Raw genomic sequence first — 26,944 nt, 5'->3', positions numbered from 1 at the left:
AATGAGCTTAATAATATTCAGTATAAATTCCTGAAAAGAGTTGCCCAAGGATCTGTTAAATGAATTTAAAGTATTTACAACGTAACAATTATTTATAGATTTATTATATATGTTTAATTATAAAGTAATTCAATGTTTTATTTGTTTGTTATATCCATTTAAGTATAGGTGGATATCTACTTTCTCTCCAAACATTTCTTCAATTTGCCGATGAAAAGTAGAATCACTGCCATCGTCAACTGGGAAAATCCTTGTGAACTTGACATTACTGTTCACCTCTGGTTCCAGCATCAAATCCTACAGAGGTTAAAAGTTTACGAGAGTTTTATAAGCAATAGATAACAGGCACAGTGTCCCCTTAACCCTTAGCATTTAATAATTCCAATGTAAAACAATATAATGATTGACTACAATAATTGCCAAGTACTAGAGTGCAAAACGCAAATTTAAAAATATTAAATATAATATTAGTTTGATAGAATACTTCAATATAATTAACTATAATTTTTTTTTTTTATTAGAATTAACGCCGGTCGGCTTTTACAAAATTTACATGGAGTGTACAAGATACAGATACAAGATATATAAACAATTTTTTTTTTTTACATATGAATAAGTTAAATAAGGTCTGGAATAAGATAGATAACATAATGATAATAAGAAATAAATAACTTGGTAATAGAAATAAGCTAACAAAAATGTGAGCCTCCGTACTATGGGTATTACGGTAAGTTAACTAAGCACATTAGTCTTGGTAATGGGGCATTTCTCGCGAAGTTAGACTTATTGTTTGGGGGATAGAAAGAACACTGTAACCTAGTATTATTGGGTATTCGAAAATCAAGTTGTTCGAGAAGCCTAGGGGGTTATCACGCCTAGTTGAGAGGTAGTTGAGCTTAAGAGCTTGTATAATAGGCCTGTAATCGTGTTTTGGGTGAGGGATATTGAGACAGAAGCCAACAATGTTCATAAAGTAATTTTGCACCCGATCAATCCGTCGAATGTCAGCAGCGGTGTATGGTGACCATACTACGCACCCATATTCGAGAACTGAACGAACCAACGAGTTGTAGAGAACCAGTAGGCACTTAGGGGAACTAAAATTAACAGTGTGTCCCTTAATAAAACCCAATACGCGAAAAGCTTTACTAGTCATGATATCGATGTGATGACCAAAGTGAAGTGAAGGCACAAACAGTATGCCCAAATCCTCGACTTGGTTAACACGTTGAATAGATAGACCGCTTAGGTTATAGTCAAAAGTAATGACTGACCTAGAACGATGAAAGGTCATTACTTTGCATTTGGCAATATTTAGCGACAAATTAAAAGAATTACACCAGGCAGCAAATTTATCAAGGGAGTTTTGGAGAGTGAGGCAGTCATTGTATGAGGATATCATTTGGAAAATCTTAGAATCATCGGCAAACAGAAGAAGGCGACAAGGAGAAACTGTTGAGCACACGGTGTTAATAAAAATATTAAATAAAAGAGGTCCTAGGTGGCTACCTTGTGAAACTCCGGATGACGCTCGAAAAAGATTGGATGACTTACCGAATAGACTTACAAATTGGTGCCGCTCGCTAAGATAGGAACTAACCCACGATAGGAATGGCTCACCAACGCCTAACCTGTCAAGAACATAAAGCAAGGCTCTATGATCTATAGAGTCGAACGCTTTGGAAAAATCGGTGTATATGACATCAAGTTGATTACCTAGTTCAAATGCCTTATGTAAAAAGGAAACAAAATCAACATGGCTGGTAACAGTTGAGCGACCAGGAACGAACCCATGCTGGTCGATTGATATGATTGATGAAAATGTACGTTTAATTTGTTTAACCCTTAACTACACGCGCTGGTGTACTTTGTACACCAATATTTTTGTTTATCTTGTTCTATTTTAGTTTTTATTTGTTTTCAGTTATTCTCCTAATCTAACCTTTTCTTATCTAATATGTAATAGTTATTAATCCATTTCAGTCGTCATTTGATGTTTGTAGCCGCACAAACAAGCTCCGTATAAAATATTTTTGTATCGGTGAACGAAATACACCTCGCGAGTAATAATGTAAGTAATTTTTACGTCTTATATTGACTGATAATTCCGTATTATTTTTCTAATATTTAATTATTATATAATCAGTATATTATTTAATCATATTATTATTATTATACTAGGTCAAAGCTTACGCCAAATTATGTGAATGACATATTAGATATGGAATCATCGGAAGAAGAAGTGGGAGGTGATGAAGACGACAATGAAGTAAGAATAGTATATAATAGTGATCATGACAGTAACTCGTGCTTGGAATTCATTTGAGGATTCCGATAGTGATGACGATAATATTGAGCTCGAATTTTTTATTGGTAAAGATAAAGCAACAAAATGGTCTAAGACACCATTGACAAGTAAATTCGCTAAAACTAAAAAAAAAAATATAATAAATATAACACCTGATTTAAAATTTACAACTGAAGAAATTCAAAATGAAGTAGGGGCTTTCCACATAATATTTTCAGACAAAATGGTTGATGAAATTATTCATTACACCAATATGTATATTTCGACAGTTCAAAAAAACTATAAAAGAGATAGAGATGCCAAATTTATAACAAAAAATGAAATGATGGCATTTTTTGGTTTGTTGTTTTTGTCAGGAATAAAAAAAGGGAATCACACCAACTTTCTTGAACTTTGGGCTACAGATGGTACTGGAATTGAAGTTTTTCGGGCTTGTATGAGCTGTAACCGTTTTCTTTTTATTTTGAATTCAATAAGATTCGACGATAGAACTACTAGAAATTATAGAAGATCTGAGGACAAACTAACTGCTGTGAGGTCAATGCTTGATCAATTTGTATATAATTGTAAAACAAGTTACTGCCTTAGTGAATATTTGACCATTGACGAAATGTTAGCCCCATTTAGAGGTCGTTGTAGTTTTATTCAGTATATACCAAGTAAACCTGCAAAATATGGCTTGAAAATATTTGCACTGGTTGATGCAAAATCATTTTATAGGGGGAATTTAGAAATTTATTGTGGGACGCAACCAGACGGGCCTTACAATATGTCTTCCAAGCCATTTGATATTGTCATGAGATTACTTGACAATGTAACGGGATCAAATCGTAACCTAACATGTGATAATTGGTATACTAGTTATCCCTTGGCTACTGAATTACTAAAAAAGCAAACAACTATAGTAGGAACATTGAGAAAAAATAAAAAGGAGATTCCAGTAGACTTTCAACCACATAAAAATAAAGCAGTTAATTCTTCATTTTTTGGATTTCAAAAAGAAATAATGATAACATCATATACTCCTAAAAAAAATAAAGCTGTAATTCTATTATCAACTATGAATAATGATACGTCAGTAAATAGTGAGACAAAAAAACCTGAAGTTATACTCTTTTACAATTCCACTAAAGGAGGCGTGGACACTGTCGACCAAATGTGTGGGAATTATTCAGTTTCTAGGAGAACACGCAGATGGCCTTTATCAATATTTTTTCAACTTCTCAACATTGCAGGTATAAATGCAAATATTCTATATAACAATACACAAATAGAAAAAAAACATAAGAATAGGAGGTCATTTCTAAAATCACTTTCAATGAATTTGATGAATAATCACTTGAGTGAAAGATGACAGATGGCAAATCTCCCTACTGACATAAAACATTTTTTATCAAAATATGAAACAAAAGAAGTGGACGTTCAAGAACCTCCAACAAAAATACGAAGTCGGTGTTATTTGTGTGGAAGAGCCAAAAATAGGGTGACAACAATAAAATGTTCTTCATGTCAGAAGTTTACATGTAAAGAGCACGTAAAAGCTGTTGTCATATGTGAATGATGTATAATAAGGATAGTGAGTAAGATTTAATTTAAGTTTGTAAAAATTATTTGACAATAAGATATTTTTACTTTTATCAATTATAATATAGTAATAACAAAATTTTTTTTTATTAAATTTTTTTTTTATAATTAAATTTAAAACAATATTAAGTAGTACTTTGTTCTTTTATTAGTAAATAAAGTCAAATATATATGCAATACGACATTGATTTCTGCGTAAAACAAATTGGTGTATAAAATACACCGCGCGTGCAATTATTGAAAAAAAAATGGCGCGTGTAGCTAAGGGTTAAGAACAATTGATTCGAATAACTTACCGAGGAAAGGTAAGCCGGAGATGGGTCTGCAGTTGGCAACATCGGTCGGAATACCAGACCTTAAGATGGGTGTTACACGACTAATTTTGGTGTGAGGGAAGATACCTTCGGCAAGAGACTTGTTAAAAATTAAAGTTACAGGTAAACCGAGAGAGGCCCGACATCGGTACAGTAGAAGGGCAGAAATACCATCTGGCCCAGAACCACGAGTGTTTGATAGGGAGTTTAGGGCTACATTGACCTCTTCAGTAGTAATCGATAAAATTAATGGGAGAAAAGAAAATTCTTGATTAGTACACCCCTCGGATAAAGTGTTTGCCGTAAAATGTGAGTCTTTATATACCGAGGAGAAGTGTGAGGCGAACAAAGTAGAAACATGTTCGCCTGTGGCTTTAGTTTGGCCAAGATGAACCTCATCAGGTATCGGGTTGGCTCCACGTTTACTCCGAACGAATTCCCAGAATGATTTAGGATTAGTACAAAAGCGCTCCTGTAAGCTATCCAAATAGTTTCTGTAAAGGCGCTTGGATTCATATTTACATCGTGTGCGTAGTCTGGAGAAGGTCATGTAACGATTGTAACCCCCTAGTAATTTGTATAATTTGTGAGATTCTTTTTTCATTGAAATAAGATTAATTAGGCTGCCGGAGACCCATTTTGGGAAAGTAGAATTGCGAAAGCTACGTACTAGAACCCACTCCCGGATACAGTCTTGAAGAATTTTCTGTAGTAAATCTGCTGATTCGTTAGTCGATTTAGAATTAGGGGCATCGGACCAATCTATGTCTTCTAAGAAGTGAGATATCATCTCATAATTAGCAGCTTTAAAGTCGTAGTGCATGTGCTGGGCGTCGAGCATAGGGTGATCAGATGGAGAGGGACAGGAGATAGTGTGAGCCGGGTGGTACAAGTCACATGGAACCAAGGGATCGGCAGCCTGAGAGACTTGGGTAGATGCGTTGTTGGTGAAGATTAAATCAAGAACGGAACCGGTGTTATTGTAAATTTTGTTCTTTTGAGTAAAGTGAAGCAAACTAAAATGATCCCCAACAATTCGAACCATATCATTAATCCTACCAGTGTAGAGTCCCCACTGGTCCAATATACGTTGGGCAAATTATAGTCACCACAAACCAGACCGAGATTAAAGGCATTAGTTCCCCAGGCCTGGTCAATAGACTCAAGGTGACCTTCGTAAACCGAGAGGTTTAACCCTGGAGGTAAGTAAACTCCAGCTAAAAAAACGGAGAGACCACTAGGTAGAGTGAACCGAACAAAAACTTGTTCACATTTATCATAGAGAGAAGTAATTAAGACTGGTCTAAGCTTTTTGTTGACTGCAATCAATACTCCCCCACCCCGTCGACAATTACTTGTTAGAACATTCCTGTCACACCTAAAGATTAAATATTCATCGAATCCTAATTCGGCATTTGAAACGTCATTAGAGAGCCAGGTTTCTGTTAAAACGTATGCATCGTAGGAAGATAAAATAAAGTTAGTGTGGAGATTCAAAAGTTTAGTACGGAGGCCGCGAACATTTTGGTAATAAATTTAAACATTATAGTGTGGACTGGGTAAAATATTAGAATTATTGGACATAGAGATTAACGGAGATACATTTTTAGCTATAATATTATTAAAATCGGAGAAGAAAGAGTTAAAGGTGGACTTAGTATAACGACAAAAAGTACAATTAGAATTATTTAGACCAAATGCATGCAAACCAGAGTTCATATCATGAACTAATGAATAGGCTGGGTGGTATTTGGACGATGGTTGCTTCCTCTGGGGTTCGTGTTTTTTGGTACAGCTTTAACTACAGTAGGAACTCCATTGACAAACGAGATTGTAAGATTGGTAGAGCCTGCGTCCTTTTTCTGCTCCAGATCAATATGCGCTTGACGTAAAAGATCGCGTTCTAGTGTAGTCTTGTCAGGTACTAAGCGAAAACCAGGTGTGGGTGATAATCCATTACGAATCTGGGAGTTAAACTTGTAGATGAGTTGTGATGCATCATTCTTGGACTGACAGATGATTTTGAGCGGTCTTGGTTTTTTCGCAATATATGCATCCCCCAATAAGTTGAAATTTCGCCTATGAATATAATGTAAGTACCGTTAGGTTATACATTCCTGAACACCACTCGACCCATAGGTAAAACCGCACATTTTCAAAATAATATTTGAACGTGTTCCGGCAGAGAACCATTTTTGAATCCTACATAAGAATAAAGGGGAGGAGGTGATTAAAAAAAGTTATTTCTCTATACCTCAACGCCCCTATACCCTATATAATTTTTTCCAAGCATTTTCGTTAACGTATATCCGTCGACTTAGCAAGTGGTAAATTAATAAATACCTAAAATTAATTTAAATTTACAAAATTTGTCTTCGTTCTTGACGTTTGTTAGAAAAATGTAATTACTGTACTTCTGTACTTTGATAAACCGTGTTTCGTCTAACACCAATGTTACGTATTCGTGTTGGGAATTCATTTTTTACATTTTTTTAGGCTTCAAATTTTTGGGGAAGGAGGCTCAGTTATAAAAGGTTATGTTATTTCTAGAATATTGTATTAACCAATATTAACTTGAATAACCTCGGTTATTAAAAAGCCGTTACTTTGTTTCGTGGCTTTAACATTATACGAGCTCGGTATATCGTTTTTTCATTTTTTTAAAACTAATAAATATTCATTTTATAGTATTCTAAAAATAACACTAAACTACCCAAGGTGCATATATCACCACTGATAACATACTGATATCATGATAATAATATTCGAATATTCGATTACAACGACCGAGATGATTTGTTTTTCGTATTTGTGATTTAGTATTCAAGTATTTTATTAGTAATTATTATATTTTTCTATAACAATGTTTTTATTATATTATTCCATATCATCCAGGCTATTCACAATGGTGAAACTATGTGTCATATGTGGAAATATGGATGGTGACAACGACGTTTCAATGCACAGGTATTTACAATTTCAACCAACATATAACAATAATATAACATAACATGTTATAAATGACATTCATCCTTAGAATTCCAACTGATGTGCGTCGTCTTCAGTGGGTGGAATTCGTGGTGAACCAAGGTTTTCCTGTAAACCTAAGCTCGAAGTTGTGTTCGAGGCATTTTATCCCTGGTCATGACATCATAGAAGGAGAGGCACAACGCCGCCGTCTGAGGCACACAGCAATCCCATCTTTGGTGAGTGCATATCATATATCAGGGGTCACCAATTAATATTTTCCGCGGGCCACATTAAGAATTCGGAAAATTCTCGCAGGCCATAAAAATTCAAAGTTCATAATAATTATTATAATATGCAGGTTGGTCAAAAATACTTTATTTCTAAAAAAAAAATATGTACAGTTATTAATTATTATGTAACTAAAACTAATGAAAATATAATTAAATTTAATAAATATATGAAACAATTATCAATTAATATTTTTAATGAGAAAAATGGCAGATCTTGCTTTCAACTAGCTGCTTTAAGTCGGTGTTATGGTTTGTGGTAGCTATCTTCATCATCATTTCAAGGTGTTCGTTGGTGAGTCGGGATCGGAATTTGTTTTTGATATAATTCATTTTTGAAAAAGCAGACTCACAGACGTATGTGGAGCCAAACATTGTACACATTTTCACTGTCAATAATTTCAACGTCGGGTATTTCTTTTCAGATACATATTTCAACCAAAATTCATCATATGTAGAATCAATTTCAGTTTTTGAATACTTTTCATTATACAAATTTTTTAGGACATCATCTGATTGAAATTCAATTATTTCCATTTGAAGATGTGCTCTATTGCAGTTGAAAACATTTTCTGCTTCATTAATCCATTCACCATCAGGCTGCAGAGTAAAACTACTGTTCAATAGTTGTACAACGTTTTTGATTTTTCTGAAATCAGCAAAGCGTCTTTCGAATTCAGTTTTTAAACTTTCCAAAAACTTCGTAAAATTTGTCAGATCAATCTCGTGATTTTCATCTACAACTTTTTTCAAGTTATGAAAATGTAAACGTTCATTACCAACATCTTGTAAAAAAAAGTCAATTTTTCTACAAAAACAATTTACCTCAGAAACTAAATGGCAAATTAGTTTCTGATTACCTTGAAGTTTCATGTTGAACGAATTTATGTGTTGAAATATATCTGTCAAAAACGCAATAGTTGCTATGTTACTATTATCACTGATAAATTCGTGATAGTCTTTGGCAGACAAATGTGTACTCTGAATTAAAAATAGTTCAATTTCATTCAGTAAGTTAAAAAACCTTTGCAAAACATTTCCTTTGCTCAGCCATCTCACATTATTATGAAGTAATAAATCGTCAAACTGAGTATCATTTTCTTGAACAAGTGCCTTAAATAGTCTGTGCTGGAGTGAAGATTTTGCACGTATAAAATTAACAATACTCATTACTGTTTTCATAATTTTTTCCAAACACGGATCCAGTTTGCAGCAAAGGACGCTTTGATGAATGATACAATGGTACGATAAAAGATCAGAGTTGCATTTAGGGTCATTTCTTAATCTTTGAACAAAGCCTTGATGAGCGCCAATCATCGCTGGTGCACCATCGGTTGTAACAGAGATAATTTTTTTCAAATTTAAATTTTCTGTTCCAAGATACAATACTACAGCATTGTACAAATCATTTCCTTTGCTGGTCCCTGATAACGGCAAAAGTGTCAATAACTCTTCGTAAAATTCCCCACTGATATTGCTCAAGTATCTCACGTGAATTATTAGCTGAGATGTATCTGTGATATCACAAGATTCATCCAAGGCTATAGAATAAAAATCAGCAGTAGATAGATCTTATTTCAACTGATTGTGATTATCTTTGGCCAGTACTTCAGTATTTCTCGTGTTAGTGGATGCTGATATTGGGATATGACGAAAAGTTTCGACAATTTCCTTTTTATTTTCAAACAGTATATTTACAGATTGAAGCATACATTCTTTAACAATATCAGCATCTGTAAATGGCTTCATATGTTTACCGAGTATCCACGAAATTTGTAAAGATGCCTGTGCACGTTGTTCAGTCATTGCATGGCTCAAAATTTGAGTTGCCGATTTATATTTCATTTTTAGATTTTCAATTTTTGTTTTACGAATGTCCAATGGGAATTTTTCGGCAAATGACTTGTGTGTCTCATAATGACGTTTGATATTAAACACTTTCATAACAGCCACTGTTTGATTACAAATTAAACAAACAGGTAAGGCACCTACTCTATCTGGTAAAATAAAACAATATAAATCCATCCATTCAGGACAAAACTGTCTATTTTCATTCTCTACTTTTCTTCTTTTTCTATCCATAGTCAAATTAAAACAAAGAATAATATATTATTTAATTACGAAAATTAATAAACAAAACGGAACGGACGAACAAAAATTACGTCGCAGCGGACACCACCGTCTCACCGATAACTGACGGACTGACGTGTAGTACGTATATTAATATGTGTGACTTAACGAGTTGTCGACTTGTCGTAATGAAATTTCAAATAAATAATAAAACAGATAAGATAAGATATGCTTCACGGCTAGTATAATATTTGTTGCAGCCGAAAAAACCTAATAATGCAGTAATAATGTACAAAGATAAGAAATTACCTGCAACATTTATTATTACAACAGTCGCGCTTTATAATAAGTACGTATTAAATTATTGGATTTTCCTCTCAGTCTGCGGGCCGGTTAAAATGCATTCGCGGGCCGGATGCGGCCCGCGGGCCGCCATTTGGTGACCCCTGTCATATATAAATCTCCAAGTATCACAACTCATTCATTTCAAACCCAACACTGCATTACAATAAATGTGACATAAATAACGAGACAATAAATACACTTTGTGATGGATAAACAATAAAAAACAGGCTTACACTACAGCAGGATGATCTATTGAATATATATGGACCTCTACAATATTTTATTTCATCCTACTGAATTGTTTTTTACCCACATGTTTCTGATGTAACTTATGTAACTCATTTATAAATAAAATGTACGCCTATATACTTACCACCAAAATATGTAATTTTTTGATTAAAAGAGTATACCTACATAACAATATAACAAAATACATTACATTATTATAAATTTCACTTTTTGATATTAAGTATAACAATATTGTATTGATGTTATTCAGATGACTTTTTCACTTAAAAATGCCATATGACGTCATATACTGTAATTACTATAACCATACTTAATTACTACAACAGTCAATCCACTGTGCTCATAATTTAATATAATTTGTTTACTTAGTTAACTTAACTTACACATGATTTTAAATATATATTACATAAAACTAAACTCAACAGTTATTATATTAAAACATATTAAACATATTAAACAATATACTTATAACACAGTTTTATATGACACAACAATTATTTGTCACCATAAACCTTATGTTATTCAACAATTCTCTTTTTTTTGTTGTTACGCCTAATGCTTAGTATTATGTATGGTTTGGTACATTCTACAGACTACAAAATTAATAACTATTATTATATTGTGCATTGGAAACAAATATGTAATATAAAATATTGTTGCCATGTTATTGTTTTACAATAAACACAGTATTCTATATTTGGTTTACTCTAGAATAAACCGTTATTATGATTTTATTATTTTGTTTTTAAAAACATTTAAATTGACCGTCTATGGTTCTATAGGTAGTCGGACCATACAGAGAACGAGAAGATCATGTGGAAAACGTCGATGCCGGTATACAAGTTCAGATGGATGAAGTTTTGTTGGAAGAGAACATTGAGGTAGTTGAAGTCATGATGGTCAATGACAACATTGAGGTAGTGGAAGTCACGATGGACGACAACAACGTTGAATTTGTTGAAGTTCTCATTAACGGAGACGAACAAGTAGGTACCAGCTCAAGTCGAAGTGGTATCAGATGATGATAACTTTGTTGGTGTTTTCGACCTTTCACCACTATACGACATTGAAGAGGTCAGTAAATATTTTGTATAATTATTATATTATTAATTTAATGTTCATTAAGGGAAAAACTAAATACAACTATGTCTCTTAAATTTTCAGGTTGAACAAATCGCCCCAGTTGTTGCTAGACTGTTGCTAGACCGTCCGGCTGGCATTCAGCACCCACTACCGGAACCACACAACATAGGCACGTTAAATTACGTATGCCAGTATTGTAGGGCCCGCCACTTTAAGTGCGAGGAAACAAGCCCGAATCATTTTTCTACATGCTGCAATAACGGTCTGATGGCTGTTTCAGGACCGCGTGTGTTGACACCTGCACCGCATTTACTACAGAGGTTGTTGGTTGAAGATTCGGTAGAAGGTAGACGCTGCTTTCTCCACCGACCTCAACACACGGCGCTTGCCAGGTCGGGGACCGAATGTGTTCACTGTTCATGGGCAGGGATATTGGACAATAAGTAATGACTTGATCGGGAACGATCCTATCCAATGCAGATTCTGCCAGCTGTATTTCGTCGAATCCGGCGAGGCAAACCGGATTCGTAGGGAGCAGCAGCAATTACTGCCTGCCGCACACCGTCTATTGCCAAGTGTACTCGAAGACAGACGGGCTGTTACGGGACATCAATCCATCCGCACAGGCTTTTGAGTAATATATTTAATTAATTTCAATGAACAATTCACATTTGCATTACACTACACTATAGACAAATCATGTTCACATTGACATTTAGTTTCTCAAAATCGGCTAGCAAGTACGCATGTCATTATTCCAATTACCAATTGCTATAATTAATTACACTATTTCATTAACCTTATGACAGTGTAGATTTACCTGCCTACTTACAATATTCATTTATACATTTTTTACTTTGTTTGCATTCATACATTTTCAATTACTTACAAATACTTACTTTAATAAGTAACTAGAAAAAGATAAATTCTTATTCGCAATCACAACACATTATTTCCTAAATATATTAACAATGTTCAGTCACAAATTAAAAGTTAATTTAATTTTGTTCATATTCAGTTACGGATACAGATTTATTTCTCTTAAAAGTATTGATATACTTGGTAGGTACACGGAAAATTCTTTACATACACTGCTTTTTAATATATTATACTATGCTACATAAGTTTCTGATTGATGTCAAGTGCTGGTTCTCTATCCCAATAATTGTTGGTCAGCAATTACATATACTAGCGTCATTACGCTTCAATGTATGACACAACGTTGGTGTTATACACTACACTATTTGTATTGTCACAACTCATTTTTAACTAATCACTAACTTACAATTAACTTACTCGCTCATGTCACACTTTATACTACATACTTACCATAGACACTACACTTTACATAATGTATAACTTATTTCAATTGCGTTACTGCTGTCTCTGATTAGATATTGGTTTTTTTCTATTTCATTTATAATACCTATGCTTACAGCTAATAATGTCTATACATTATTTTTATTTTTTTTTTTGTGCATTATGTGCGTACACTACTCCTATGTACAAAACTCAACTTCTACTTCAATATTTCTCATTTCATTTCAATTGAACACTAATACACGTACCTAGAGTTAGAGTTAATGAATTCTTCGGATTACTTTTGTTTGTGTTTCTTATGTACTTAAATACACTTCAACTCAATATATTTAAACAAAACACTTTGTATTCTACATTGTAATACATTTTGCATTATGCTACTCTTTTTCATTTTTTTACACCACCACATCACTTTTGTTGAAATTACGTGTGAGCATCAATTAAATAGGACTCTGTTGTTGACACTTCTGAGAACATCAACAATACACCAATGTATGCGCTACAAACATGTACCTACACAAGGATTAATCAATTTCAATTTTGTAAAATAAATCAGAAAACCGTGTTACTTTATTACAGAACAATGCGAGAAGTGTGGGCTGGAGAAAACGCTCCCGGCAGAGATCCAGTTGCTTCCAAGAAGAGTGAGAATGCATTTTGTCGCCGACGGAAATGTGGACAGGAGACGATACAACCCACCGCCTGAAACGGTTAACGAAGTCGCAGTAGTGTTTGTCGGTGATGACGGTCAACCGCCAACAAACGTCGATCTGGTCATTCACGACCGGAATCCGATTGACCCGCAACATCGTCGGCTACAGACCATACCAGCCGGCTCTTCAAACGCGTATCCAATGTTGTATCCCCTACTCTTTCCACGAGGAGAGCTCGGTTGGCATCAACGCTTGCTACAAGTAAGTAAGTAGTAAAGTGTGAAGTGTTAACTGTTAACTGACTACTGAGTACTGAGTAAACACTAAACATCGGATTTTTGCGTGCAATAATTGCCAATCAAAATGAGTCGAAGCGATGTATGGAAGTTTTTTCACAAAAAAGACAATAAGTCCGCAGTATGTAATATATGTCAAAAGACACTCAAAACATCAGGTAGAGTACCTATTCGCAGTATTTTATATAACATTTATATATAGTTATTTTAACTAAACCAACATTTTTTTTTCTGTGATGTGGTTAGGTACCATAGCTATAATTATATTTGTATGGATATTATTACTATCAAAGTCAAAACATAAAATTATTTGGTACAATACTATTTGAAAGCAAATATTTAAATACACAATTAATAAACTATAGCTCTCAAAAAAAATGTACATTTTATCTAACATTTAACTTAATTATTTTATTTTTAGGTAACACTAGTAATTTGAATGGTCATTTAAAAAATGTACATGGCAATATTTTTTCCGGAAAAGTGAAGCAAAATAATGCAAAAGCAAACACAAAAGTATGTTCTGTGGAACGTACTGAATCGGAAGAACAACATGAAACCAACCCAGACGACCCAGGAGTGCCAGGACCATCTACTTCCAATACTAATATTGACAAATCAACTGAAAACAGTGATAAGCAAATTATGAAAAATACGACCCAAATTACATTTATGAGCTCATTTAAAAGACAAAAAACAATAAATAAATCATTTGAATTTTTAAGTTCTTTCAAAGAAGGCGGTCAAAAATCTGAAAAAATAACCCATGCAATAATGTACATGGTGTGCAAAGATAATCAACCACTTAGCATTGTTGAAGATAAAGGCTTTGTTCATTTGATGAACGTAGTTTCACCAAATTTTAAAATTCCGAGTCGGAGGGAAATCTCTCGTAGAATATTTTTATTGTATGATTCAATGAAAAATATGTTTATTGACAAATTAAAAAATTCTCAACAGTTTGCATTGACTACCGATATATGGACAGATATACAGACAAGGAGTCATATTGGCATTACCATACATTTTGTGGAGAACTATACAATTACTCAAAATTCAGGTCTGTTGGGCGTTTTCGAACTGGACGAAAGGCACACATCTGAGTACATTGCTTCCAAGTTACTAGAAGTGTGTGATCAATGGAATATATCGACTAATGGAGCAGCAAATATGATAAAAGGCATTGAGTTAGCATTTGACAAAAAACGTCACATTGTATGTTTTGCTCATACATTAAATCTCGTAGCTCAGCATGCCATATCAAGTCTTCCTGAACTTACCACTTTAATTTCTAAAGTTAAAAATATCGTCTGATGGTTTAAGCAAAGCGTTGTTGCGAGTGACGACCTTAGAAAGGCGACTAAGGGTAATGGAAAACTGCTTCAAGAAGTACTTACTCGCTGGAATAGCACATCTTTATATATATAAATAAGTGTACATTTTGAATAAATCTTATAGCTCAAGATCCACCGGACCGATTTCGATAAAAATTTCAGGGCATATTAAGATTGATATGTAGATAGTTTCTGTGAAGTTTGTACGCTGTGCGATATGTGGTTCCGGAGTTATGGCCTCTTAAGTTAGTACGATGTTTCGCGCGCGCGGTTTCAGCGTACGACGTGCGTGCGTTTGTTTCCATGCAATAACGCGAATAGGTTATTATTATTATCTATTAATAATCTGTTATTTATCGACGTCGTACGCGGAATGCGTACAATACTAATAATATGTGATAATCGAGATAATAATATAATTTGTATCGCTATTTTTGTTCGCTTCAATTTAATTTTACATGTAAGTAAAATTTAAAAACTTCTTTCTTTACAGTGAAATAAAAATTGTGATAATTTGTTTTTAGTGCGGTGTTTTTTCGTGTTTTTTTTTCGTCATATTTTAAAACGTTCGATTGTGAAAATCATATTGTTTTATGAAGTTTTTACGCTGTGGGATAAGTGGTTCTGGAGTTATGGCTATCATTTTATATATTAGTATAGATAAAAATGAATGTTTGTGTGTAGATTAGACCTCTGAGGAAAAGATAGGCTAATTATAAAAAGTGTTAAATTTGTTTTTTTTTTTTATTCATCGGATTTCAGTACGGTTGCGCTAGGCTTTTGCATTAATTGATTATATAAATCCTCCGTATGTGGAATTAAGTAAAAACGACAAACTTAGTACAATTTTGATACTTTAGAGTTAAATCGTACACTTACGTACAAACAGCACGCCGGGGTCCGCGATCTACCGCAGGTAGATTGCCTACCTGATAATGTACTGCCGCGAATCAGAACTTTTATCCCGGGTGTTAAGAACCCCTGATTAGTACATATTTTATTTTTTATATATCTATATATGTTAACAACATATATAGACAATCATAATGCAGAGTGTGTGTCGTAAGACGCTGCTACCGTGGGAACCGCTGAATAAGGGTTTTTTATGTGAGACGGGGCACCGTCACGACAACACACAGGGAGTCAGTCAGTCGTAGAATTACGAGTGTTCGATTAACAGTTTGTAGCTATACTTAAGATTTTTACTACCAATTTTAATAAAAAATACATTAATTATTTTAATTTTAAATTGGTGCGTACGTTTATTTTGTGTTGTGTGTAAAATCCATAACACGGGCAACAGAAAAGTTAAGATAAATTTTGAACACCATACACCATACGCCGAATATTAAATAACGAATTGAACAAAGTTTGAGTAATATAGAATTGGTACATTTAACGGGCAACGAAGTGCCAGCGGGATCAGCTAGTTTTATATGTTGGAGAGGTTTATATGTTTAAAACAAATTGTTAATGACATTGTTCATTGGCATGTTTCTGCTTCAGAAATGGTATCGGCAAAAGAAATACAAGATATATCAGATATAATCGATATATTAAGACCAGTAGAAGCTGCTACAAAGGAACTTTGTGCCCAAAAATATGTAACGACAAGTATGGTGATTCCAATGGTGTATATACTGCAGAAAAATGTTAGTGAATTCAAACCAAAACAAGAAATGGGACTTCGGCTAAAAGCTGCCATTATTTTACAATGTGATAAATATTTCAGTACAGTAGAAAGTTGTTCCCTTTTGGGTATGGCAACTGTTTTGGACCCACGTCTTAAAAAACTTTATTTTAAAGACCCCCTTGCATTATCTAATATGCTGAGGTACATATCTAACGAGATCAAACATACACAGACCATGAGCTCCAGTGAAAGTTCATCTGATACAGACAACACAAGTATGAATATACAATTTATCATTTACAAAATAAATCTATGATGTAACATGTATGCATAATATTTATTTTTTTATTTTTCAGCAGTAGAAGAACCTCAGGCGTTCAATTTGTGGCAAGATCATGCAAAATTTGTTCAACAATCCACCAGTCATAAATCCCATAGAGGAAGAGGACAGTTACTGGAGAATAGTGGATTTCCCTCCGAATTAAATTTATATCTAAAAAGTAGCCATGCCAGACTGTCGGATGATCCTTTACTTATATGGAAGGATATGTGCAAAGTTTATCCAATTCTATCAAAGATGGCAATTAAATATCTAGTACCTGTTGCGACGTCTGTCCCCAGCGAAAGATTATTTTCTAAGGCAGGATTAACTTTAAGCAAACAACGGAATCGATTAACATCCAATCATCTAAATCAACTCTTATTTTTACAGTCTTTAGACGACACTCTATGGTTAGGTTAGTCAATTAATAATGTACAGTCAGACAATAAAGTATATTATTAAAAAATATTACACTGTTTTTTTGTTATTACTCATGCATCAAAGTTTAATTCAAAACAAAAATGCATAGTATTATATACCTACTTAGACATAACAATTTTTAAATATCAAAAATATGTAATGATTAATTTATTTAATACCATTTAATATTTTTGACCTATTTAACCTTATCAATTTGTATTTGATAAAACGTCTATCTAGTTAATTGTTTAACTTAAATATTATTTTTCTCATCAACTTACTGTCTAATTACAAAATAATAAATTATTTCAACATTATAATTAGGTATACCGTATACATGTCAAGTATTTGTATTTCTGAATTTGGGCGTTATTTTATTATTATTTATTTTAGTGTATAAAAACGTGTCAGTGTCAAAAAGCGTCATCTAGACGCTTTTTTTTTACAAAAATTGTAAAGTTGTGTTCTGAAAGTTTTATGTAAAACATCGAAAAACATCGATGTTTTTCTAGAAAATCCGATGTATCGACTACATCGATGTTTTAAGTTTCGATGTTTCGATGTATCGATGTTTGAAAAATTTTGCCCATCTCTACTTTTTATTACGTTTACGTGTAATCCTACCTGGCCGGAGATCACACAGACCCTACCGAGATGGGCCACGGCAAGCGACAGACCGGACCTGGTGTCCAGAGTGTTCAACACGAAACTCAAGCAGCTGATGCACGACATAACGGTGAACAATATATTTGGTAATGTCGATGCATATGTTTATACTATCGAGTTTCAGAAACGAGGACTGCCGCACGCCCACATACTGATCATTCTGAGTGAGGGTAGCAAGTTGCTAACCGCTGACGATGTTGACAATGTAGTGTGCGCCTTCTTACCAGACCCGGTGATTGATCCGCGTGTATTCGATTGTGTGACGAGACACATGATCCACGGGCCGTGTGGCACGCTAAACCCAAACAGCCCATGTATGGTGGACAACAGTTGTTCGAAAAAGTTTCCAAAAGAATTCAGCGAAGAGACTGTATACATTTCTGACGGCGGTTACCCGAAGTACCGCCGGCCAAACAACGGACCTGTGGCCAGGGTCAGAAATCAAGAGGTCAGCAACGAGTTTGTCGTGCCTTACAATCCGTACCTGTTAGCAAAATATGATGCACACATTAACGTAGAGGTATGCTCTACTGTGAAGAGTGTTCAGTATTTGTATAAATACTTCTATAAAGGGCATGATGCTGCGACCATGCAAGTATGGGACGGAAATGAAATAGACAGGCATGTTATCAAAATTCATTTTTCTATAAGTTAACACATTTTATTCTTTCAACTATTGCATTTGTAAAGTTTTTTGGTGTCCTGGCCTCACTTTGACTTCCCAACCTAACGTACATTGCACTTGCAACTTATGTGAACTTCAATTATTGTACACAAACACAGCATAGAACGGGAGAGTATAAACTACTGGTGTTCATTAATTTAGAGTTGTTGAATATAACTTGATATTATGTTTAAAAAAAATTGTTTAGAGTATTAGCTTAAAACAACTACCCACATAGTGCATGATATCTCTTATTTGATAGTCACTACAGTAGTATCAGCATGGCCAGTTGACAACTGTATATCACAATCATCATTCATATAATAATATTTACTCCTCAATTAATAACTGTATTCATTTTAAATTATTTTTCATTATTTCAATGCGCAAAACTACATGTAATACTCAATCATCTCCATCTCATTTCAATAGTAAAGACATTTTAGGAAAGCCGTTCAGTATAATATAAATTATTAAAACCAGTATTTTGTAAATTAGAAATTTCATATATATATTATTCATTTGTTTCATTTGACAAGCATTTCTCTGTTCACACTACAATAACTTAACACTAACAGTATATTATTAAGAAATTAATTACATCATATTACTAACATTTGTAATAAATTAAAGAAATAAATTAGATTTTTGAAAGCCATTTAACACTTATTAGACTAAGTCTTAATGTCTTAAGTTATGTACATAGAATATAATTAAAATGCAAAAAAAAATATTTAAAAAAATTTTAAAATGTACAACTATAACCTCTTTTGATTGTATATCATATTATTATATTATTATGGACAGATTGACTATTTCAAAAGTTCTGTATTATTTTTGTAAACCTTAACTACACTTGTGTTAAACTATAGGTGGTGTGTAACCACAATACATTTATTTCAATTTCCTTTTTTTTATGTTCTAAATTCAAATTGAAGAAATATTAATATGTTGTTATATTGAACCAGATCAACAAAAACAACATTTATCGTATTCTTCTTTATTAGCATTGCAATTGCAATAGTGTTACACTATACTCAGACATAATTACATTTATTATACATACATCACAAACAATAGTATTACAACATTTTACTCATGACAATATTTTATATACATATGTAATAATGAAATTTTAAATAACTATTGATTTTTTTTTTAACAACTGTTCTAAATATTTACATACATACATAAATGTTGTTTTCAGTTTCATAAATTCGAGGTACGTTAGCCCACCAGAAGCCATCTGGAGGTTGTTTGCGTATAAACTACACGACATCAGCCACACGGTAGTTAGACTTCCGGCGCACCTAGAAAACTACCACAACGTGTACTTTGCGCGTGGACAAGAACTACAGGGGGGTACAAAACCACGCCCTACATTACACAAAACTCACGGCGTTCTTCGTGCTCAACAAGAGAAACGTTGATGCCCGACAGTATCTGTACCACAAGATACCGATACATGGCAAGCATCGTCAAAAGAGTGGAGACTGCGGCGTAGACAGGCACCTCGCGAGACGTTAGCTCGGATGTACGTCGTCAACCTACTAGATAGAGACCGTTTTCATCTACGACTGCTACTCTTAAACAGAAGAGGCCCGCGGTCTTTCCGAGACTTGAAGACGGTAAACAGGGTCGTACATGCCACATACGCGGCCGCGGCCGTTGCGTTGGGATTGTTGGAAGACGACGAAGCGTGGCGGGCGTGCGCTTGACAGAATCATCGTCGTTGGACACAGCCACTCAAACGCGTTATCTATACGTCACGATACTATTGTTTTGCCATCCCGCGGACCCCGCGGACACCTGTACCGGCGATTCGAAGTTGACATGATGGAAGACTTCAATCAGCGCTTCCAAAACGTCGACCGCGCGAGGGCGGCATGTCTCAAAGCAATCGGAGACCTACTTCGTGCACGCGGAAAATCACTCAACGACTACGGTCTACCCAATCTAGACGACGATCTACTGGAACCGGATCAAGACGACCAAATGTTCGGTGCAATAGACGCGGTTGTTGCTTGGCAACAACGATTGCGCGACTTGAACGACGAACAGCGAACGGTGTACGATCGAGTGATGGCGGCCGTTGACGACAACCGCAACGTTCAGAAAATGTTCTACGTCGACGGGCCAGGAGGCACGGGAAAAACGACTCTATACGGATGCCTAATATCGTCGCTTCGTAATAGACAACAAACGGTGTTGAGCGTGGCATACACTGGGATCGCCGCATCCCTCGTGGAGGGTGGCATGACGGTACACTCGACTTTCGGATTGCCATTGGGAACGCTGACCGAACAATCTACTTCGAGCATCACCATGCAGTCTTTGCGGGCGCAAAGGATACGTGAAGCTTCGCTGATTGTCTGGGACGAAGCGCCCATGTCCCCGGGCCTACAATTCACGGTGGTCGATCGTTTGCTCAAGGACATCATGGGATCGGCACTACCGTTTGGTGGTAAACCAATACTGTTAGCTGGCGACTTCAGGCAGATATTGCCCGTCGTTCGCCGAGGGAACAGGAGCTCCATCGTCATGTCATCTATCAAACGCCACTCATTGTGGAGAGAGTTTGAACAGTTTCGGCTGACGCGGAACATGCGCGCCGACAACGACGCTGACTTCGCTGCTTGGCTACTTCAACTCGGTAACGGTCAACTGCCGTCGGTCGACGGTATTCCGAACACTATCAACATCCTACCGCAACTGGTTTGCGACGTTGTGGATTTGACCGATTTCGTCTATCCGCAGCAAATGTCTTTGGCCAACGTCGACGAGTTCGCTCGGAGAATCATACTGTGTCCCCGCAACGAGGAATGCCACCAAATTAATTCCACAGTGCTACGACGTGTAACGGGCGCCGTAAGAACGTACTACGCCATAGATACAGTGCTGATCGACGACGCCGACGAAGCGGCAAACTACCAGACAGAGTTCCTCAACGCTCTGCATCCGAACATGCTTCCGCCGCACGAGTTAACGCTCAAGGTCGGTTCGATCGTGATGTTACTGAGAAACATTGATCCGAAGCGACAACTGTGCAACGGGACGAGGTTGGTGGTCACCGAACTGCAGAGACACAACTTCAAGGCGAGGAGGTTGTCCGGCGCTGACGACGCGCAGGAAGACATCATCTTACCCGCTGTTTCGATGACTTCCGGTGAGGAAGACGATTTGCCTTTTCGAATGAAGCGGATTCAATTCCCGGTACGGTTGTCGTTTGCCATGACAATCAACAAGTCTCAGGGTCAAACGTTCGACCGAGTCGGTTTGCTCCTGCCGTCACCCGCCTTCAGCCATGGACAGTTGTACGTTACGTTTTCAAGAGTGAGGGACGCGCAATCAGTTAAAGTCGGCATGTACTGCGATGGAAATGGTCGATTCGTCACCAAGAATATCGTGTATGCAGAAGTTCTCTGATGCGATTACAGGTAGCTATATAATTAATGTAATTATACAATATTCACCCAGGGGAAAATGTTATCCCCAAGTGGTGTATGTGACCCCCTTGGGGTCTATGTGACTGTGCGGAGAGAAAGTTTGACAACCTCCACGTGGTCTCTCTGGATGCGATTACACTCAACAGTGTATTCGTAACTAATGTCAAACGTTTGGTAAAAATTTTGAAAAAATAAAAAAACTAGGATACTTAGGGCCTAGATTTTTGTATGTATTATTCTATACAACATACGTAGTGTTGTTTATATTCCACCAGTTATTGTTATATACCATGTTATAAAATTGCCATTTGATTTGTAATTTAAAGATGCACCTAATAATAATCAAAATACCTGTTCATTTGCCACAGCAAGTCCATATAATATGATTTGTAACAACTTGTTTTTATATAATAATTTAATTTGTATTCATTTACATACATTATACTCTATATATACATGTAATGTGTTGTTTGTATACTACCGACTATGGTTACATACATCTATCATAAAATTAACATTGGATTTTTAATAAGTAACATTTTGTATATCTGTAATAATGTTATATAAATATGCATCAAATAACAAATACCTGGTAATTTATGTATTTATTTATTATTTATAATTATTATTATTATTATTATTATTCATATATATATTTATTTATATGAGTATTTTAAATACAGTTTTTAATGCCAGAACAATCTAAATAGTTTTTACTTTATCTACACTACTACTATAGTCTATTCAAAATGAGATGATGACTCGGCGACGACCAGTTTTGGTCAGCCACCGGTCATACTCCCTCCACAAGCATCGATCACATGACCGAAGCAACGGGGACGTGTCTCGCGAGACGGGATGTGCGTGTGTGCGTCCGCGACCGACAGACATACAAAAAATACGCGCAATGCATTTTAAATTATCCACACACATCGGCAGTCGATACTAGACTAATTAAAGCTCCCGTCCGCGGCGGTGCCTCAAGCGCTACTACGGAACAAAAGCCACGCCCATGCGCACAACTTGGCCGCCGAGTCATCATCTCATTTTGAATAGACTATATACTACATCAGTAATATATGTAATAATTCTATTACTCAGCTTTAGGTTGTTTTTTTTTTTTTAAAGAGAACAATACTGTTCACATAGCTTTCTACCACTTATTTTTACATTCAACTGTTGTGTGATTTAATAACTTCTTGACCACTTTATTTCAATGTTCTAAAGCTCAATATCACCAATACCGAATCAGATATTACCGTCAAACGGGCCAACTTGGGACGGGTGTTTAACTCGGGCACAAAATATTATCTTTTAGTTTTACCTCCATAACGGTATCTTATCAATTAATTAATGTAATACAAAAATTCTGTTCAAAATCTTAACAATTTTAACAAAATTTAAAATCACTTTGGCAGTGTTGCAGCATCAAATTTAGTTAGGTTAATCAAGTACTAATTTTAGATTCTGAGTGAAACGATGAATGTATTGATTTTACAATGATGTGTGTTTTTTTTTTTATTTTTTTTTTTTATTTTTTTTTATTTTTTTTATTTTTTTTTATTTTTTTATTTTTGTGTCTGTGTACACGATAAGTAGTCGAAATAATGCTTCGATTTTCGACTTCAGTATCTTGTTCGATGGGAAAGTGAATATCATTGGTGCATTGGGGAGGTCAAAATTTTAATTTCCCAGTAGTTTTCAAAAGCGATGTGAAAAACAAAAGAAAAATTAAGGAAAAACGGGAATTTTTACGCAAAATCGATTTTTAACAAAATCGATTTTGGTTATTGGTGTAACTCTAAAACAAATGACCGTAGATGCATGAAATTTTCACTGGTTGTTTATATTTGCATTTTCTATACACAATACAATTTTGAAAATAATTTGACTTTTTTTGAACTGTTTACGGACATTGTCAGTTTTCAGTTTTTTTAAATTTTTTTTCTATAAATATCAATAAAATTTTATTTGTTGGGTAAAAAAGCTTGAAAATTTAATAGAAGGCTCCTAGGTTATTGTTTCAAAGGCAGATGAAAAAAATTAAAAATCCTTAGTCACAGTTTTTTTTTATACACGTTTAAAGTTCAAATCTTGAAAAAATACGGAAAAATCACGAAAATTTGCAAATTATTTTGAGTTAGAAATTCATAAAAAATTTTCTTTTTAAATCTAAGATTTTAAAATCTAATACAAGATTCCTCATAAGTTTGTCTAACTTTATCAAAAAAAAAATTTCTACAAGAAAGTCAAATTAAATTTTTATGAGCGTTTTAAATTCATATTTTTACAACATTAGATATTCACTCGATTTCTCATGTACCGATTTCCTTATTTTCTTGTAATTCAAAAACGAATAACTGTAGATACATGAAAATTTCACTGAATGTTTATATTAGCATTTCCTATACACCATACAATTTTGAAAATATTTTGACACTTTTTGAGCTGTTTACGGGCATTTTCAGTTTTCAATTTTTTTAGTTTTTTTTTCTATAAATATCAATAAAGTTTTATCTGTTGGGCCAAAAAGTGTAAAAAATTAATACAAGACTCCTGATATATTTTTACAATAGCAGTTGAATTATTATCTATATTCCATAGCCTATCGGACATCAGACGATGATGGGTGATAGATAAAATGTGATAGGTGTTTTGAGTTGAGAAAATAAACCCGTAGGCCGTAGGGAGCTGCTAGGAAACAAGGAAACCGACTGACCTGAGCGAGTTTAGTGAGTTTGTGACGCACGTGAATTTAACGGAAAAGAAACTACCTACATAAATATAATACACCGCACGGCCAACAAGAATTAATATCAAATTTAATAATAATAATAATAATATTAACTCGACGATTACGGATGGTATTCGATGCGAGTGTAATAATTAATATATACAGGGTGATCCATTTAACATGAGACACTCATTATTTCAAAAACTATTAAAACATTTTTAAAAAAATTCAAAGCAGAATACTTTTGGAGAACTTCGATACATACAAATTGAATTTTGGACGAGTATTTACTAATTTATGAGTTGAGTAGTGGAGTGGTAGTGTGGTACAATAATTTAATATAATATAATATAATTTAAGCTAATCCTCACTCGCCTATGAATATAATGTAAGTACCGTTAGGTTATACACTCCTGAACACCACTCGACCCATAGGTAAAACCGCACATTTTCAAAATAATATTTGTACGTGTTCCGGCAGAGAACCATTTTTGAATCCTACATAAGAATAAAGGGGAGGAGGTGATTAAAAAAAGTTATTTCTCTATACCTCAACGCCCCTATACCCTATATAATTTTTTCCAAGCATTTTCGTTAACGTATATCCGTCGACTTAGCAAGTGGTAAATAAATAAATACCTAAAATTAATTTCAATTTACAAAATTTGTCTTCGTTCTTGATGTTTGTTAGAAAATGTAATTACTGTACTTTTGTACTTTGATAAACCGTGTTTCGTCTAACACCAATGTTACGTATTCATGTTGGGAATTTATTTTTTACATTTTTTTAGGCTTCAAATTTTTGGGGAAGGGGGCTCAGTTATAAAAGGTTATGTTATTTCTAGAATATTGTATTAACCAATATTAAGTTGAATAACCTCGGTTATTAAAAAGCCGTTACTTTAAATATATTATTCTGGTGTTTGATCACCCGAATATATCCAGCACCCGAAACTTACATATTATATTTAAAATACAAATGATATCTTTAACATTTGCCTTTGATTTCGCTAAAAATCGGATTGGTTTGCCACGTATAAATTGCTTGCAGCTATGTTTTCCGAAATATTTAACCATTGATTCATCGTAATTTAAATTTTGAGAGGGTACGAAATGTACTAAAAATTTATCTTTTAACATATCCATTACTGGCCTCAGTTTCCAAACTTTGTCGTTTACATTAATTTCATTATTATTAGCACAATGTATAAAACGCATAATTGAAATAAAGCGATCTCTGCGTATCGAATCCTTAACTAATGAATTCCCTACGTCATCTTATGAGTCCCAATAAAACCGTTTTCCAGGAAGTCCATTATATCCACTTAGAATCAATATACCAATAAAGCATTTAATTTCATCATTAGTGACATCGAAATCATTAACATTTTTGAAAAGTGCATATAATTTGGATTGCTCTACTAAATATGAAATAAGTTTATCGTCAAAAAAAAGTTCAAATATTTCAACCGGTCTCATATGCGAATATTTAGAAAAATCTGCAGTTGGGAAATTCAAATCGGGCATTTCATAGTCACCTTTTACCCAATCAGTAGTTTTTTCGTTATCAGGTATTTTGAAATCAGTGTCTCCCAACTCGTCAACAGTTTCGAGTGCAATCGTATTTTCATCTACAATGTTAGTTCCACTTTTCAACCTTGAGAAAAAAAATTAAAAATATACGGTAATAATAATGAATAATATACTGCATTTTTTCATTGCAGAATATAATATATTACCTTATTTCTGCTCCGGTAGTTAATTGACGAGCTGATTAATTAGAAGTATATGCACCTTTATCTGCATTGCCCGAATCTTCATCAGTCAATACGTGAGGGTCTGGTGGTTCAATAAATATACTTTCGACATAATTTTCGTCATAATTTGACTCAATGATGTCGAGAACTTCTTGTAAGGTTAATCCATCTCTATAGTTCAAAAAAATAATATTTTTCATACTGTATACATATATGATAAAAATTATATTTTATAAATTATTATAGAAAAATATATGTATTATCAATATATGTTTTTTTTTCATCAGACAAAAGCCTAAAGCACCCATACGGTAACGCACACATTTCCAAGTCCACTACACAGTATGTAATTGTAATGTGCTAGTACAACCTTTTTAGTATTAATCATACACACACAAAGATTCAAAAAAAATATTAATAATACATTTGAATAAAATATTTATGTATAATTATACTTACTCCAGTTGAAAATCCATTGCTGTAAAAAAA

At 34.4% G+C, this 26,944-nt stretch overlaps 5 protein-coding genes and 1 pseudogene across 5 annotated transcripts; 5 read left to right on the top strand and 1 right to left on the bottom strand.

The window, feature by feature from the left end:
- The first annotated feature begins 2,294 nt into the window (after nt 1–2,294).
- LOC132952268 (piggyBac transposable element-derived protein 4-like) lies at nt 2,295–3,869 on the top strand. The gene is made up of 3 exons (XM_061024512.1): nt 2,295–2,415; nt 2,578–3,543; nt 3,721–3,869. Exons 1-3 carry the CDS (start codon nt 2,295–2,297, stop codon nt 3,867–3,869), a joined length of 1,236 nt encoding a protein of 411 aa, XP_060880495.1.
- Nucleotides 3,870–5,933: 2,064 nt separating this feature from the next.
- Nucleotides 5,934–8,780, bottom strand: LOC132952261 (general transcription factor II-I repeat domain-containing protein 2-like). Its single transcript, XM_061024501.1, has 3 exons — nt 8,637–8,780; nt 7,837–8,591; nt 5,934–6,285 (listed from the first exon to the last, which is right to left on the bottom strand). The coding sequence occupies exons 1-3, from the start codon at nt 8,778–8,780 to the stop codon at nt 5,934–5,936; spliced, it is 1,251 nt and encodes a 416-aa protein (XP_060880484.1).
- A 1,623-nt stretch (nt 8,781–10,403) lies between these two features.
- Nucleotides 10,404–14,793, top strand: LOC132952253 (uncharacterized; annotated as a pseudogene).
- Nucleotides 14,794–16,626: 1,833 nt separating this feature from the next.
- On the top strand, nt 16,627–17,200 carry LOC132933645 (zinc finger BED domain-containing protein 6-like). Its single transcript, XM_060999906.1, has 2 exons — nt 16,627–16,721; nt 16,803–17,200. Exons 1-2 carry the CDS (start codon nt 16,640–16,642, stop codon nt 17,186–17,188), a joined length of 468 nt encoding a protein of 155 aa, XP_060855889.1. The 5' UTR covers nt 16,627–16,639; the 3' UTR covers nt 17,189–17,200.
- A 925-nt stretch (nt 17,201–18,125) lies between these two features.
- Nucleotides 18,126–19,948, top strand: LOC132952243 (uncharacterized). The gene is made up of 2 exons (XM_061024478.1): nt 18,126–18,475; nt 19,726–19,948. Exons 1-2 carry the CDS (start codon nt 18,126–18,128, stop codon nt 19,946–19,948), a joined length of 573 nt encoding a protein of 190 aa, XP_060880461.1.
- Nucleotides 19,949–21,122: 1,174 nt separating this feature from the next.
- LOC132952236 (ATP-dependent DNA helicase PIF1-like) lies at nt 21,123–21,944 on the top strand. Its single transcript, XM_061024467.1, has one exon. It carries the CDS (start codon nt 21,123–21,125, stop codon nt 21,942–21,944), a length of 822 nt encoding a protein of 273 aa, XP_060880450.1.
- Nucleotides 21,945–26,944: the final 5,000 nt, after the last annotated feature.

This window comes from Metopolophium dirhodum, chromosome 1 (genome assembly GCF_019925205.1).
Source record: "Metopolophium dirhodum isolate CAU chromosome 1, ASM1992520v1, whole genome shotgun sequence".
Classification (NCBI taxonomy): Eukaryota; Metazoa; Arthropoda; class Insecta; order Hemiptera; family Aphididae; genus Metopolophium; species Metopolophium dirhodum.
The sequence above is the reverse complement of the archived record's forward strand: the minus strand, read 5'-3'. Positions and strand labels throughout refer to the sequence as shown.

Coding starts and splice junctions, on each gene's coding strand:
- LOC132952261 (XM_061024501.1), bottom strand. CDS start 8,780: ATGATTGGCGCTCATCAAGGCTTTGTTCAAAGATTAAGAAATGACCCT. Junction 8,592..8,636: donor TGGAAAAAATTATGAAAACA/GTAATGAGTATT, acceptor TCTTCACTCCAG/CACAGACTATTTAAGGCACT. Junction 6,286..7,836: donor ACAGTGAAAATGTGTACAAT/GTTTGGCTCCAC, acceptor TTATATTCATAG/GCGAAATTTCAACTTATTGG.
- LOC132933645 (XM_060999906.1), top strand. CDS start 16,640: ATGCTGAGGTACATATCTAACGAGATCAAACATACACAGACCATGAGC. Junction 16,722..16,802: donor ATCTGATACAGACAACACAA/GTATGAATATAC, acceptor TTTATTTTTCAG/CAGTAGAAGAACCTCAGGCG.
- LOC132952236 (XM_061024467.1), top strand. CDS start 21,123: ATGCGCGCCGACAACGACGCTGACTTCGCTGCTTGGCTACTTCAACTC.
- LOC132952268 (XM_061024512.1), top strand. CDS start 2,295: ATGACAGTAACTCGTGCTTGGAATTCATTTGAGGATTCCGATAGTGAT. Junction 2,416..2,577: donor GTCTAAGACACCATTGACAA/GTAAATTCGCTA, acceptor ATATTTCGACAG/TTCAAAAAAACTATAAAAGA. Junction 3,544..3,720: donor TCAACTTCTCAACATTGCAG/GTATAAATGCAA, acceptor ATGAAACAAAAG/AAGTGGACGTTCAAGAACCT.
- LOC132952243 (XM_061024478.1), top strand. CDS start 18,126: ATGATCCACGGGCCGTGTGGCACGCTAAACCCAAACAGCCCATGTATG. Junction 18,476..19,725: donor GACGGAAATGAAATAGACAG/GCATGTTATCAA, acceptor TGTTGTTTTCAG/TTTCATAAATTCGAGGTACG.